The 14900-nt window shown below is 50.6% G+C and overlaps 1 protein-coding gene across 1 annotated transcript; it reads left to right on the top strand.

The window, feature by feature from the left end:
• The first annotated feature begins 2204 nt into the window (after window positions 1-2204).
• LOC123352104 (peptidoglycan recognition protein 3-like) lies at window positions 2205-8313 on the top strand. The gene is made up of 5 exons (XM_044991847.1): window positions 2205-2324; window positions 4489-4586; window positions 5174-5381; window positions 6380-6498; window positions 7172-8313. Exons 2-5 carry the CDS (start codon window positions 4538-4540, stop codon window positions 7348-7350), a joined length of 555 nt encoding a protein of 184 aa, XP_044847782.1. The 5' UTR covers window positions 2205-2324; window positions 4489-4537; the 3' UTR covers window positions 7351-8313.
• Window positions 8314-14900: the final 6587 nt, after the last annotated feature.

Here is a 14900-nt window from a genome sequence, read left to right as displayed (position 1 = left end):
TAAGTGTTTCACACCAACAGCATCCTTAACAAGCACAAAGAAAAGCGCTCTTCAGAAATAACCCCGCCCTGGGCCCTGGGCCGCAGGAATCCTTCTGGGAACAATCCCACGCTTGCCGTCCGGGGGTCTTTTCCCACGTTATTTGGAAAATGAACTCCCGGCTGCTGCACGGTGCTGGCGGTCTGGCCCTGGAGTCTGAAGGCCTCTGTTTATCCACCGCGCAGGACCAGGCCAGGGCCCCTTGGTGAATGCTTCCCTTAAACTGCCTCTCACCACTGGCCATGTCTACATGGCACACTCAGGCCAGGCTCTGACTCTGGTTTGAGCCCAAGTCCTACTTCTGTCCAAACACAAATCAGTCTTGGATCAGCGAGGACTCAGGAGCCAGGGTCCTTGGACCCGCCAGGGGGTGGGTCGGAGCCCGAGCCCGGCTGTGACTGGAGTCCGAGCCCTGTCACTCGGCAGGGTGGACACAACTGAAGTGCAGACCTGAGTCGTGAGGGCTGCGCGGTGGAGTGTGGACACAGCTGCACAGACCCGGGTCCAGCAATTGGAAACCCAAGTTTACAGCGCAGGGCGGATGCTGGAGTGAGGGTTTAGAAACACCCTGTCCACAGGCCCAGGGTCAGTGTGCTGGGCAGACGTACCATGAACAGCCTGTGGATTATTATACAGCCCCCCTCTTTCTCCTCCTTCTGCCTTTAGTCCTGTTGTGTGAAGTGCTGCTTTTAACCAATTATCCAATGGCCACTGAGAAGAACATGACGGCAAGGGGGGGAAAACGTTGCTGGAGACACAGCTGCTGTTTCAGCCTAGGCCCCAGCCCTGGCTCTGAGTCCAGCTCATTTCCCAGTGCAGTGGTACGAACGGGACGGGACTGACGCAGGACAGACTCGGGGGTGGCTGGTGCCAGCCTGTTGGAGAAGGCAACTCATGTAAGTTTCCGCTGCCGCCTGGTGGTGAAATGCAGCCACGGCTGGGCTTGGCAGAGGGCCTCTCTCCAGAGCTTTGCACGGGGCCTGATGCGCTGAGCGCAGCGTGACTCATGAGGGAAACGTGAACGCTTCTCACTTATGCAGGTCCTTTGATCCGGGCCCAGAGGGCTTATCCCGAGCCCCTTTGGCCTCCCTTACACAAGAGCCCAATGTAGGTGACCAGAGAGCAAGTGTGAAAAATTGGGTGGGGGAGGGGGAAATAGGGTCCTATATAAGACAACCCCCCTAATACTGGGACGGTCCCGATCATATCGGGATGTCTGGCCACCCGAGCCCAGTGGAGCCCTCTCTGTCCTTGAGCAGGAGGGGCCAGGTCCCACCAGTGGAGGATTCGCCCTGCCTCCAGGAACTCTCCTGGTGTCACCTATGTTAACCTCGTCCTGGCTGCCAGTGCTGAGGAAAAGGGTGTGTGGCCAGGGCACCCCTGCGCCTCAGTGATCTCTGGCTGCGTTAGTGGGCAGTCAGTGCAGTTTAGAGCAGCCCTCAGACTGCTGGGTTCTGTACCAAGAGACTGGCCGGGGGCCGAACTGGTGGGATCAGCGAGCGGCTTAAAGCTCCGCCAGTGAGCCAGGAATCAACCCTGGAGTCTTTTACTCTGGGCCACGAGCCTGAGCCCAGCTCAGAGCTAGATTTGTGACCGCAAACCTGTAAAATGGGGATTCCCCAGAAGGGGGCAGTGATGGGAACCTTAATTAACGATGGTCTGAGCCCCCACTCGGTGGTGTTACCTTGGCCAAAATGGATGAAACGTGCTGGAGAATCTCAAATCTTTGGAAAGTGCCGTTGGGTAAAAGTGACTGTATCTGGGAGTGTTTCTAAAGACCAATTGCACTAAAAGGCTTATGAAGATCCAGAGACCATTAGAATTTCTTTGTTTCCTGATGCTACCGAATCTCCCAGTGTTTTCTTACACTCCCTCAGGAATGCTTTTATTGAGCAGGCAAAATAACAGAATTTTTCTTCTTGTTTTTGAAGGAGTTTTTCTCATAAAAGCTTCCCAAATATCCCGTTTTTTTCAAGGATAAATATAGCTCCTTGCACCGACTGGCATTTCATTGTTACTTTTCCAGACAGAAAACCCCCTTGTGTCCTCCGTTCCGTGACATCATGGCCCACGCCCACGTCAAAGCTGGTGTTTCGAGACGTGTGCACTTGCCAGCTCTCACCCTTCTCTCTTGAATCACAACGCACAATTTCCCGGCCAAGGGCCTTTTTCCTTCCAGGGCTGTTTCAACATCTCTTTTCTCCCTCACGTCCGCAGCCAATAAAAAGAGACACGTCCCTCTGTGCCTGCAGAATGAAGACTCGGGGAGTTCGAGTGAGACCCAGGTAAATACTAGATGCTTTTTCGCTGCTCCCTTGCTCTTCGTTTTGCTTCGGCATTTCCACCCCACCCTTTCTGTCCAAGCCTCAGGGTTGCTGTTGCAAGTGATGGAGCCGTTCAGCCTGCAGCGGGCACGGGCTCCTGACCTGTGGTATATCTGTGTAATAACCCATGCCAGAGGGAGGCCTCTGTCCCCTCTAGTGGCCGGTGCGGGTAAGAACTTAGGAGCCAGCGGTTGCTATCCCTTCCCTTTCGCCGAAGCTGCAGTGTCTCCTGCTTTGAACTCTGCCGCTCACAAGGGCTCATTCCCTGCAGTCCGCCTAAGTACAGCTGGTTACAATTGCACCAGCTACTGAGTCCTCTGTCTACCTTGCTGAGAGTCAGAAAGTTGCTGCAGGTGTTTAAGAACATAGTGAAGGCCCAAATTTCCAGGGACTCGAGCCCATGGGAGTCAGGGTCATCTCCCCACTGCAAATGCCTCTGGCTGCCTATTTACTCTGGCCTTCAGGATTTTCTCTGGGGTGCCGCAAACCCCCCAGAACACAGGCTCATGCCCTGTAAGCGTCAGACTGCTGGCCGGGTCTCGTGGTGAGAACTCTGCTCTGGAGGACTGGAACTGGTGTTTGAACCAAGGCAGAGTCTCCTGAGAACAGGGGTAGAACTGGGCCAGAATTTTTTGAAAATTTTTTTGGGTCATAAAATGCCGATTGGTTGACATGGAAGTCCCCGGCAGCTACCGCCATCACTGGCAGTGCAGTGGGGCTAAGGCAGCTTAGGGGTGTGTCTCCACGTGCTGCCCCCACCCCGAGTACTGACTCCGCAGCGTCCATTGGCCGCAGTTCCCGGGAGCTGCAGGGGTGGTACCTGTGGGAAGTGGCTTATGGAGACCCACCCCCCCTCGGCTCCCTGCCTAGGAGCTGCTATCAGACGGGGGTGTGGGTTGCTTTTGGGAGCTGGCTAGGAAGGAGAGTGCAATGGTTAGAGGGGAAGCCTAGGACTCAGAGGACCATAGTCCAGCACCCTGCTCTGACACAGATTTACTGCATGACCCGGGGCAAGTCACTTAGTCTTTCTGGGCCTCACTTCCTCTTCTGGGCAATGGAGCTAACAGCCCTGTCCGGCCTCGCGATGCGGTGGGGAGGATAAACGCGTTACAAATAGCAGGGTGCTGCCATGCCATGGTAACGACTGGGCGGGGAGTGCCTGAGTCACCAGCAGGAAGGAATGAAATAAGGCAGCGCTGGGAGGATGAGCCAGAGAATCAGGAAGTTGGGCTCCGCTGAACACAAACAACTTTGACATTGTGCAAATTTCCCCCAAATTGTTTTTCTAATGTTTTTGACGGGCTGTTGAAAGCAAGGCAGAGGCTCCGAAGTCAAGGAGGTGTCGCAATGTGGAGCTGAGAACCCCTAAATACCTTTATAAAGCAGGGCCCAAGGGCAGGGACTGTGTTTTCCTATGGGTTTGACCAGCTCCTAGCACAGCAGGTTCCTGATGATAGCTGGAGCCTGTGGGTGCTACCATAATACCAGTAATAACTAGCATTCCAAGCTGTGTCCTGGTGCATTCTCAGCATCCTGCCAAGCCAGACTGAAGAGATGTTTGTTTCCACCCTCACGGAGGTCGGCCTGTGGGTTGGTTGGTTGCCCACAGGAAGGCTGTTGGGTTGATAGAGTTGTTTTCTTCTCTAGCCCTAGGAATATATCTAGGTCCTGTTGCCATGAATGTTTGTCACGTCTTATGTCTTTGGATGCCCGTAGGTACCTCTGGTCCCTACAGCAAATCACAAACATCAGCATTATTATCACTAGCTATAATCACTTGCATTGGCTTGGGAACTCGGGCGGGGGGGCAGGGAGGGGGATTCTCCCAGTGGGCAGAAGGTCCTTGCATCACTCAAGCCCTGTTTGGAAGGTGGCAGTGAAGCCTGGGCCTTGAGCTGCCTCTCCATGCACACCCGAATTCTAGGTTACGATCAGGAGTGAAACACAAGAGAGGGAAATCCATCCCTGGTGTAACTCCGCTGATGTCCATCCAGCCACGCCGCCGACAACGTGGCTCTGTGTTTTGGACTTGATCGTTTGTCAGTTTCTTTCCCTGCATTGATTTTGCTCCTTGGAGCACTAGACATTTTTTTCTCCTGGTGTAAAGTACAATATTTGTTCCCAGGTCCTTGTCGTGCTTCTTGCTTGGAGATTTTAACTGAAGGCTCCACAGGATGTTCAGGCTGGCGGTGTTCCTCTGTGCTCTGTGCGCTGTCTCCTGGGGTGAGTCCAGGGTTTATCTTACCCACAGTTCTTTCAGTTACTTGGCATGGGCAGGCAGAGCGGTGGAGTGGGAGCCAGCAGAAATGGGTTCTGTTTTTGTCTCTACCAGTTTCTCGGTGTTTGACCGAGACCAAGTCACTTCACCGCCCTCAGTTTCTCCTCATCTAAAGCAAGAATAGTAATGTAGCAATGCAGGTCTGGTCAGCCGGGTACGTGGCACAAAGTTATACAAAGGAGAAGCTGCCCAGAATGTAGCAGTTAGGAAGGCTATTAGGGGGGGTCTTAAACTTTTTGGTAGTGACAGTCACTGAAATGTCAGTAATTTACAGCGGGGTTTTATATGAGGGAATTGGAGGAAGCAAAGGAACCTGCAAGACTGAATCCCAGGAATTGGTACTTGGGCCACTCAGCATTTACACATGGGTTCCACACAGAGGCCCCAAGACAGGATTATCAGGGGGACATGGAAACTATCTGGCTACAGCGTGCCGGGGTGTTCAGAGAGCGCTGCCGGGCCAGGCAGTGACGCAGCCTGAGGCTGATGGCGGCCGCATCCCTTTGGTTCATCTTTCTCTCTCTCCCTCCAGGGTTTCTCTGTCTTCACATTGTCACCCCAGGCAAATGGGGCGGCCAACCCGCCAACTGCTCTTCGCCTCTCAAGGCAGTGCAGACTGGATACGTCATTATCCTCCACACGGCCGGCAGCAGCTGCAAAACGGGTGCTGAATGCAACCAGCAAATGACGAATATCCAGCATTTCCACATGAACAAAGGCTGGTGCAACATTGCCTACAAGTAAGAGGCAAAAGCACATTCTCTGGGCCCCGATCCAGGGGAAACGTGCGCATGTGCACTAGCATCAAGCGATTACTCATGCGCATGAAGTCACGCACATGCTTCAAGCCTTTGCAGGATCAGGCTCTAAGGTAGCGCCGATTCGCACATGCTCAGTAGTGTAGCTAATGCACATAACCAGCTTCATGCGGTAGCTTTTGCTTTTCACTCAGGCTGATTCTGGTCAAGAGATGAAGAAAAAGCAGGAGAAATCTGAATAACATGAGCCAATGTTTTCAAATCTGAAAGCCTAGAATTAGGCATCTAAGTCCATGTTTAGGCAGCTAAATAAGCTACTGGAGGCTTCCAACTTGGGGAATGTTGGTCTTATTTTTTTTAACTAATCACCATGAATCTATAACAAAGGACTAAACCCATTTAAGGTTTTTGTTATTTAACAAAAGCTTTGGAGCTACCCTCAAGAATAAAGATCCCCCCTCCCATCCAGAAAACACTTGCAAAGAAAATGAATGTTCCACCCTGCAGAGCTGTGGAATGCAAACAAACGACAATTCGTGGGACTTATCCAACTTTTTTAAATTTTTTGTTGACATTTCAGAATTTCAAAATAGTGTCAAAATATCTCAACCGTCAGCAAAATTCCCAGCAGCGCTAGGGTAGGTAGAAAGTCCCCCCGCATTTCTATGAAAATGATGACGTTTCTATTCACAAAATGTTCAGAAACTTGTTCAGAAACTTTCGCCCGGCTCTGCTTTTCCGATCCTTACCCAGAAATCTGCCTGTGCTGTGGATTTAAGCTGCAACGTTCCAAACCTGCTTTTGCTGTTTGGATCCCAGTGATAGCAGGGTGACAGGTGGCGGCGGGATACAGGTACAATTCTGGTTAAAACGAATGGCAGTTAGAGTCCGGCTCTCTAGGCAGCCTTAGGGTAGAAACCTCAGCTGGAGAACTGATGGCAAATTTTGGATTAGAACCATTTCCTTTCCCATCCCTGCAGCTTCCTGATTGGTGAGGATGGGAAGGTGTACGAAGGCAGAGGCTGGAATACAGAAGGTGCCCACACTTATGGTTACAATGACATCTCTCTGGGCATTGCCTTTATCGGTGACTTTACAGGTAAGCAACTTTCTTGGCTCCCGTTTTCCCCTGGCTCCAAGACTCGGCGATAGGGGTCACTGCAAAAGTTGGACTATGGAGATTTTGTTGAATCGATCTGGGCATTTTACAGGAATTGATGGTGGAGGGGGGCAGAGCTTTTGATCTGAGGATCTCCCAACCGTAGGTCAAGTTCAGCCCTGTGCTGGGAGACAGCATCAGGCCTAACGCATGAGAGGTGAACTCCACCCATTGTGCAAGGTGCTGTACAAACACAGAGAGCCACAAGCCAAAAGGGACAGGACATCGCTGGGGTGAGGGCAGCTTTCTTAAAGGCTCCCAGGATGTCTGCCTGCTTGGTCCCTTCCGTCAGCCTGGTGCCTGTCCTGCGCTCCAGACCTCCTCCCCATGACCCGTGCATAGCCCCCTGCATCACTTGTGGGGGGTGGGTGAGTGGGATGGAGGAGCTGGCTGGTGATTACACTTCTTATAGTTCACTGGCCTCTGGGTGAAGTGAACCCAAGCCGATGCGCAGCAGCCTTGTGCAGGTCTCCACGGTCTATCTTCCCCATCTCCCTCCTGGGCACCTGCTCAGAAAAAATTATATTGATTCCTGGGGCCTGTCCCGAGTCAGCCCCCAGGAGGTGAAGCCGGGCAGGTTCTCTGAGCCAAATCCCTTCCTGGTCTCTTTCAGGAAGGTCTCCCAACGCAGCGGCCTGGATAGCTTTGAAGCACCTGCTCCACTTCGCTGTTGAGAATGGCTACTTGTCTTCTGACTACCTCCTCATGGCTCACGGGGACGTCAGCAACACCATTTCTCCCGGGCAGCCCATCCGCAAGGTCCTCAAGACGTGGCCGCATTATAAACACTGAGCGCCACCAGCCTGGTGAAGGACGCGTGTGGGTGTTGAAAGCCGAGGATGCTGGCCGAGGGATCCGGCTCTTTTCATGTGCTTAGTACATATAGAGAGAGATAGTTTGACTCTTCAATGTTTCGGGTTGGATTCTCAGCCCCAGTTCTGTCTGCTGAGCAATGCACGGGGGAAGCAATGTGGCTGCATCCAGCCAGTTGAGAGTCCCTCCCGCCCCGTTGAAATTCTGACCTGGTGTCAGACCAACAGAGCAAATTCTTCTGCCGATTGATCAGGCACCTGAAACCCATTGATTTCAATGTGTTTTAGGCACCTTGTTGCTTTTGAAAATCCTCCTAGGTACCTAAATACCTCGGATTTGTGGCTTGGGCTGTGCCTGCTTTAGCCTCACTCCCCTGCAAAGGTTTTACAGTAGAACGAACCTCAGAGTTACAAACACCAGAGTTATGAAGTGACCAGTTACCCACACACCTCAGTTGGAACTGGAAGGATGCAATCGCAGTACTGAATTAAACGTAAACTACTGAAAAAATAAAGGGAAGGCAGCATTTTAAAAGCATCTTCTGCATAGCAAAGTTTCTAAGCTGTGCTAAGTCAATGTTCAGTTGCAAAGTTTTGAAAGAGCAGCCGGAACGTTTTGCTCAGAGTGACGAACAAGCTCCAAGCCCGAGGTGTTCGTGACTCTGAGGTTCTCCCGTATTTGGTTCTGAAGCTAATCCATGTCTTCTTGCCCTGCTGGCCCTCAACACTGCTGCTGAAGTCAGCAGCTTCTTGTCCTCACCGGCCTCCAGAAGTCCATCCTCGTCAAACCCTGACCACGTCCCTGCTCCCTGCACGATTTCTTCAGCTCCAATGAAACTAGGGTGACCAGATGTCCCGATTTTATAGGGACAGTCCCGATATTTGGAGCTTTGTCTTATATAGGCTCCTATTACCCCCCACCCCGTCCCGATTTTTCACACTTGCTGCCTCATTACCCTAAATCAGGGATCAGCAACCCTTCAGAAGTGCTGGGCCGAGTCTTCATTTATTCACTCTAATTTAAGGTTCCGTGTGCCGGTAATACATTTTAACGTTCTTAGAAGCTCTCTTTCTATAAGTCTATAATATATAACTGAACTACTGTTGTATGTAAAGTAAATAAGGTTTTTAAAATGTTTAAGAAGCTTCATTTAAAATTAAATTAAAATGCAGAGCCCCCCGGAGCGGTGGCCAGGACCCGGGCAGTGTGAGTGCCACTGAAAATCAGCTTACGTGCCGTCTTCGGCCCATGTGCCATAGGTTGCCTCCCCCTGCCCTCAATGAAACGTGCCTGAATTCTGGCTGGGCGGCGAGGAGAGAGGGAAGAGGGGGTGGAATCCAAACCTGGATCTGAAGTTTGCAAAAAGTGCGCCTGTGTTCACAACAAGCCAACCGCCCAGCTGGAAACACCTCCAAAAGCTGGGGCAGTGCCCCCCTCCCGGCCAACATTTTCTCACCTCATCAATTCCTGCCGTGCCATTGCAGGGGGCTCGGGCACTGCAGGAACCGGGGTCTCTCCTGTTCTCTGCCTGTGGGGCCCACAGTTTAGTTCCCTGAGGACTGACATTACAGCATTGCAGGGCTGGATGGAACCTTGTCAAGTCGTTAAATCCAGCCCCTGTGCTGAGGCAGGACCAAGTAAGCCTGGACCATCCCTGATGGCGGCTGGTCCAACCTGGTCTTAAAAACCTCCGGGGTGTGTTGAGCCAACTGGAATTTGGGCTTAATAGGGGACATCTGGGTGAAATATAACAGATGGGCCAGGCTAGACGATCTGGCCTTAAATTCTATGAAACGATGAACAAGTATAATAATAATAATAACAAATAAGATTAAAAATGAAGCCACTAGCCACATTGCATTAGTAGGTTACCAGGATACGCCTCGGGCATCCAAAAGGCTGTTGACTGAGTTTCAACGACGGCTGGGTGAAATTTTTAGGCCAAAACTTCTTTTGGAGACAAGGACATGGTCAGCGAGCATGAAACGTTCCACAGCTTGGCGTCAGTTTCACTGACTTGTTCATTTTCGGGGGGAAAAACCCACCCCAAATTTCTGAAAAAAATCGAAACATTTTGTTTCAAAATGAAAACGTGTCAACTGTTCGGTTTGGAACGATGTTTTGTTTCAAAAATTCTTTTAGTTTGATTTAAAAAAGCATCAAAAATTGGTCAAAATCAAAACAAAAATGTTTTGTTCATTCTCAAATTATCTCTCCCCCCCCCCACAGCTTTGCGATTTGCCAGAAATTTCGAACATTTTCGGTTTTGGTCTGACCCAAAGCAATGTTTTCCCCCCTCACTTTCTGAAATTGCCAACAAACTGAAAAGCCCATTATTCACCCCGCTCTAGTTCTGACGGCTCAGTAAGTTTAATTGTGGTGTGATGGCTCCACTAAAGGCTCCTGCCACAAGCAAAGCGCAGAGGTAGGCAAATCAGCTGGCACAGGGTCTGCTGGCACAGGTATGCCCAGCTCTGCCAACCCCCTATGGGCAACAATCATGAGTCGGGCCCTAAAACAATCTCAAGATTGGCTTAATAAATCATGAGATTTAAGAACTAATAAAATCTTGGGTGATTTCTATTCATGTTCTGGTTTTTAAGCCACAGTTTCCAGTTGTGCTCTGCAGCCTTGACGAGGGAAGCTTACTTGTAAAAAAAAATAAAAGCTGAGATTCTTTTGTCATTACTTGACTCCAGGATCTGGGTGTGACCGTTCGGTGACTCTGAGTCACTTGTTTCCCCTGCTCCAGCCAGAGGGTGTTTTTCCTGTGGTGACTGAGTGTCCTCTGGGCTAGGCTGAGTGTCCTTCACCTTGGAGTTTAACAACAGCTGCATCCCAGTTCCCGAGTCCCTTTGAGTCCTTCCCCTGCGATATCCAGCCCCTGACACTGGCTACTCACAGAAATTCCAGCTTCTCTCCCCCCAAAGGTGCCGTGTCCCCCAGGTTACCAGTTTTACCTTAAACTCCCGCTCCGTAAAACACCCAGCCCTTGTGACAACCCTGCCTTGCCTGGATGGGCCAGGTGACTAGTCATTGCTTTTCACTGCAAGCCCAGCAAGCGCACTACCTTCACTGTTACCCAGGCAGACACCGCGGAATGATTCTGAACAAGTTAGGCACTTTCTGTAAGCGCCTCGTGCGCTATTCGCTAGGGATAAATATCTCGCAAGGCGTGTGTTTGGTGGAACGAGTGTGCCAGGTCTGAGGTGAGAGTTGTTTGCAAAGAACAGGGGTCCCTTTGCCAAAGGGTTTCTGTGTCCCAATGGGACTTTAGGTAACAGCCCAAAGAGCTTGGAATAAGACTGCAAGGGTCGGTGACGCTCGCTGGGTGCCCACAAGTGTGCCTGATGTTACTCATTCTGTGGTTAATGTAGAAGCACATTGTGAGCCTCAGGTGGAAGCTGCTATTGCAGCATGTACTATTATTTCAGTCTGAACATATGCTGGATTTCGGTCTCTTAGGACAGTGGCGCTCAACCAGGGGTCCAGGGCCCCCCGGGGGGCTGTGAGCAGGTTTCAGGGGCTCTGCCAAGAAGCCTGGCTGGCATTAGCCTCGCTAGGGCCCAGGGCAGAAAGCCTGCCACATGGGCCTGCAGCCGAAGCCTGAGCAGCTCAGCTTCGTGGTACCCACCTGTGGCAGTGGTGGGTTCCCGCGTCATCAGGGAAATCCGCTGGCGCCCGCCAGACGGTTTGTTTACGTTTGCACAGTAAATGGCGGCTGCTGGGCGCTGCAGGCAGCCGTGCAAATGTAAAGAAACTGTCTGGCGGCCCGCCAGGTTCCCCCATACGGTTTCCCCCATGGCGTGGGGCCCCGGGCAATTGTCCTGCTTGCTGCCCCTCAACACTGGCCCTGGCTTTTCTATGCAGAAAAACAGCTGTGGGGCAACTGGGCCGTGGAGTATTTATAGCATGGGAGAGGGGACGAGGGGGACTCAGCAAGAACCCCTGGCTTGGGGAACAGCCCAGTTCAGAGAAGACGTAATTCACCCTTTTGCTGAGGGCTAGAACAATGGCCAAGCACCGCTGAAGTCCCTATGGGATTATGGGGTATTTAAATTGTGCATCAGATTTGTGTGTCTGTACTAGGAGGAATTTCACCCTTTGAGCCCAAAGGCTTGTCTACAGAAGGAAGCTAGCCTGGAATAAGGGAGGGTGTGAATTTAAAGCCCAGTCGCTATTCTAGAACAGGTCCCCACGGCGACACTTTCATTCCGGAATAAGGTGCCTTGTTCTGGTTTAACTTAATCCACAAAACGTCTCAGCTCAGTAGCTTCTCCCTTGCTACAGACTGTCCTTAACCCCTTTGCCCTGACACCTTTCCCCGGGCGCCGTCTGAAACACCTGGCCCCACGTATAATCAGGAGCGAGGGCGCCGTTGGGAAGTGGAGTCATTTAGAGAGATGCAGCTGGAGAGCAGGTTTGGCCAGGAATAAAAATCACCTTCCTCCTACTCGGGAAGGGAGGCTGCACTGCGTCTGCACAGAGCTGCCGTCACCGTCCCGGTCTGCTGCTCTTCGCTGCTGTGGACTGGTGACCTGGGTAAGTCTCCCTGGGATTCTTTCCCTTGAAACAAGCTTCTAATTCCTGGTGTAAATTGCAACGGCTTCTTTCCAGCAGAGGAGGCAGCCAGGCCGAGTGCGCAGAGCCTAGGGCTAGTCGTCAGCACTCCAGAGTTCGTTTCCTAGCTCTGACACCGACTGATTGTGCTGCCTTGAGTAAGTCACTTCACCTCTCAGTGCCTTGGTTTCGCAGCCTGTAAAATGGGGGAAATGATACCTAAGGGAATTAGACGCCTTTTAACCCAAATGTAAGCCCTGGTGATAGGAGGTAAAGATCAAAGGACAACAAAGTATAAGTGTTGCAAGAGCAACATGGGCTGCAGCGTTGCACAATTTTTCGCATGCAGAATGTCTACGCTTCACTCACATTGGCTGAGTCATAACCTGCCTTTTCCTCTGGGGTATTGCATAATGCAGAGACAACAGGCACATGAAGTAGCAAGCCGTGAATGGAGCTGGGCGTCCCGCTCTCTCGGCTGTGATGAGTGGGAGTGATCCTGCGCCATCAGTTCCGCTGGCTGCTTCAGAGAAGAAGTAGGGTCTGGTTTGACAGCTTAACAGGACTGGCCGATTCTGTGTGGGTGAAGGGACCCCCTTGAGCCGCAGCACTGATGCAAACTGGGAAGACCTGAGATAGAACTGGGGGTGGGGTGGGGGGTTGACTTTCCGACGACGCTTTTTCCAAAAACATTTCTCTGATACAATTTCTGACAAAAATGTCAGTTTGTCACCTGTTGGCGGGAAAGGGGGCGGTTCTGATGAATCTCCTGATACGAAAACATTCAGAAAAAAATGTGAACTTATTGAGTATCCTGTTTTGACATTTTTTAAATAAAAAATTTTTTTTCAGTTGGAAATGTCTTTTCTTTCTGAAATTTTAGTTAATTTACAGATTTTTTGTTAAAAAGGGAAAACCATTATAAACAGTCACTTTCAAAACAAAATGTTTTGAAATGACTGAAATTAAACATTTCAATTGATCCAGTCTGAATGGTTTTTCCCAGAATACTGGTTCATGAATCTCTTTTTGCGATTTCATCTTTTAGTCCGGATTTGGGATGGGAATTTTTTTTTTTGAAATCTCGAAAATTCTCATGGGCTGGGAAAACCATGTTGTGTTCTGTGGTCTGCACACAGCCCTGGGATACAGAACATGCATTTCCTGATTCTGGTCCCCCCTCTCGGGATCCGACTGATTTCTACTTATTTTGCTCAATGCTGCAGAAGAGAGAGTCTCTTAAAACGTAGCGTATCAGGAAGATATTTCCAGCCTTATTTCCCATCCTGTTTCTTTGTTTGCTCCTCTCACCTCCATTGAGCAGAACCCACAATGACTCTCGAGAGCCAGCCCCCCAACGAAGGTTGTGCTGGGTTCGTAAGGATTGACTCACGATCCCTTCCTCCCCCCTGTTTTTGTCAGGGTCTGCACCATCACCCCGGGATGTCTAACTTCATCAAGGCCATCGCAGATATGATTGACAGCTACCAGGGCAACTCCAGAAAGGGCCGCGAATCAGAGAGGTTCCGGAGGTGCGAGTTTAAGAAGTTGGTCCAGCAGGAGCCGTCTCCTGCCAAGGTAACTTTCCCCAGGCTGCTGGGGAAATATGCGTGGGAGGGGAGGAATGGCAGTGGGGACCTTTGCGACCATCATCCAAGTCTCTGGTTGCCTCGGCATCACAAAGGATGGAATTTGCCGCCCTATGGGGGTGGGGGTCAGCATGAGGCTTATGCACCCCTCAATTCCTAGTGTAAACTGGGATTAGAATTCAGGAATTTGAAGGGATTAAGAGGCATTTCAGCAGAATTTAGGCCTTGTGCTGGCCCCTCCGCTCCAGGGGTGACTGATGGGAACCTTCACACGTGACTCCTTTCCACCAGCTGACCATGGCTTGGCCCGTTGCAAGTCACCGCCTTTTGCCTCCATTTCCCCCATCTGTAAAAGGGGAGAGTTCCCCTTTCCAACCGCACAAGAAGGTTGTGGGGCTCAATTATAGTTTGGAATCCTCAGCAGAGCAGAGCTGGAAAAGTGCGATGAGCTAACTGATATCATTCTGCATTTTCTACCTAGGCACTTGCAAGGACCCCGCTATTGTAATGCTTGAGCAGCTCATAGACAGTCCTGGGTTGATCCCCACAATGCTAATGCGAGGTCAGGGAGTAGGAGCATAAGAATTGCCAGTCCGGGTCAGGCTCCAGGTGCAACCAGCCCAGTATCCCTCTGACAATTGCTAGCACCCAGCTGCTGCAGAGCCAGGAGTAAGAACAGCGCAATAAGCAGAAGTGGGACAATCTGCTCCCACATAGCGCTCATCCTGGTCTTTAATAGTTAGACAATAACTTAAGCCCTGACCCAGGAGGTTTAATATCCTGGCCAAGATTTTTGCTTTCAGTAACTATGATAACTCGGGAGATTCTTGACAAGCACAGAAATGTCCAATCCCTTTTTGAATCTTGGTAAGTTTTTGGTCTCAATGGCTTCCTGTGGCAGTGAGTTCCACAGTTTAATCACTTCCAGTATGGAAAAGTAGTTCATTTTTTCAGTTTTGAGTTTCCCACGTTTTCACTTCCTTCAACGTCCCCTTGTTCTCGTGTTCTGAGAAAGGGAGAACAGAAACTCCTGATCTGCCTTCTCAAGTGGTCCGAGCAAATCTCTTGAATCCCACTCCAATGAATGAAATACACGACCAGCTGTGTTATGCTGTATGTCTAGTGACACTTATCTGGATAACATAGCAATCTGCTGCGAGCTGCCCCAGTCCCAACTTACACCAAATTCACTTTAAGAAGCTTTTACATTGAAACCATTTCCCAAGTGGGATTCCTTTCCAAATGGAGTCACAGAAGCTGACACAGAAGGAAGGAGCATGTGCTTTGCCATTTCACACGTTGAAAAGTGATCAGATCCTCACGTGCGTTTTCATTATTTCAGAGACCATCCAGCAGTAAATATAAATACACTATGAGCTT

This window comes from Mauremys mutica, chromosome 17 (assembly GCF_020497125.1).
Source record: "Mauremys mutica isolate MM-2020 ecotype Southern chromosome 17, ASM2049712v1, whole genome shotgun sequence".
NCBI classification, from domain to species: Eukaryota; Metazoa; Chordata; order Testudines; family Geoemydidae; genus Mauremys; species Mauremys mutica.
The sequence above is the reverse complement of the archived record's forward strand: the minus strand, read 5'-3'. Positions and strand labels throughout refer to the sequence as shown.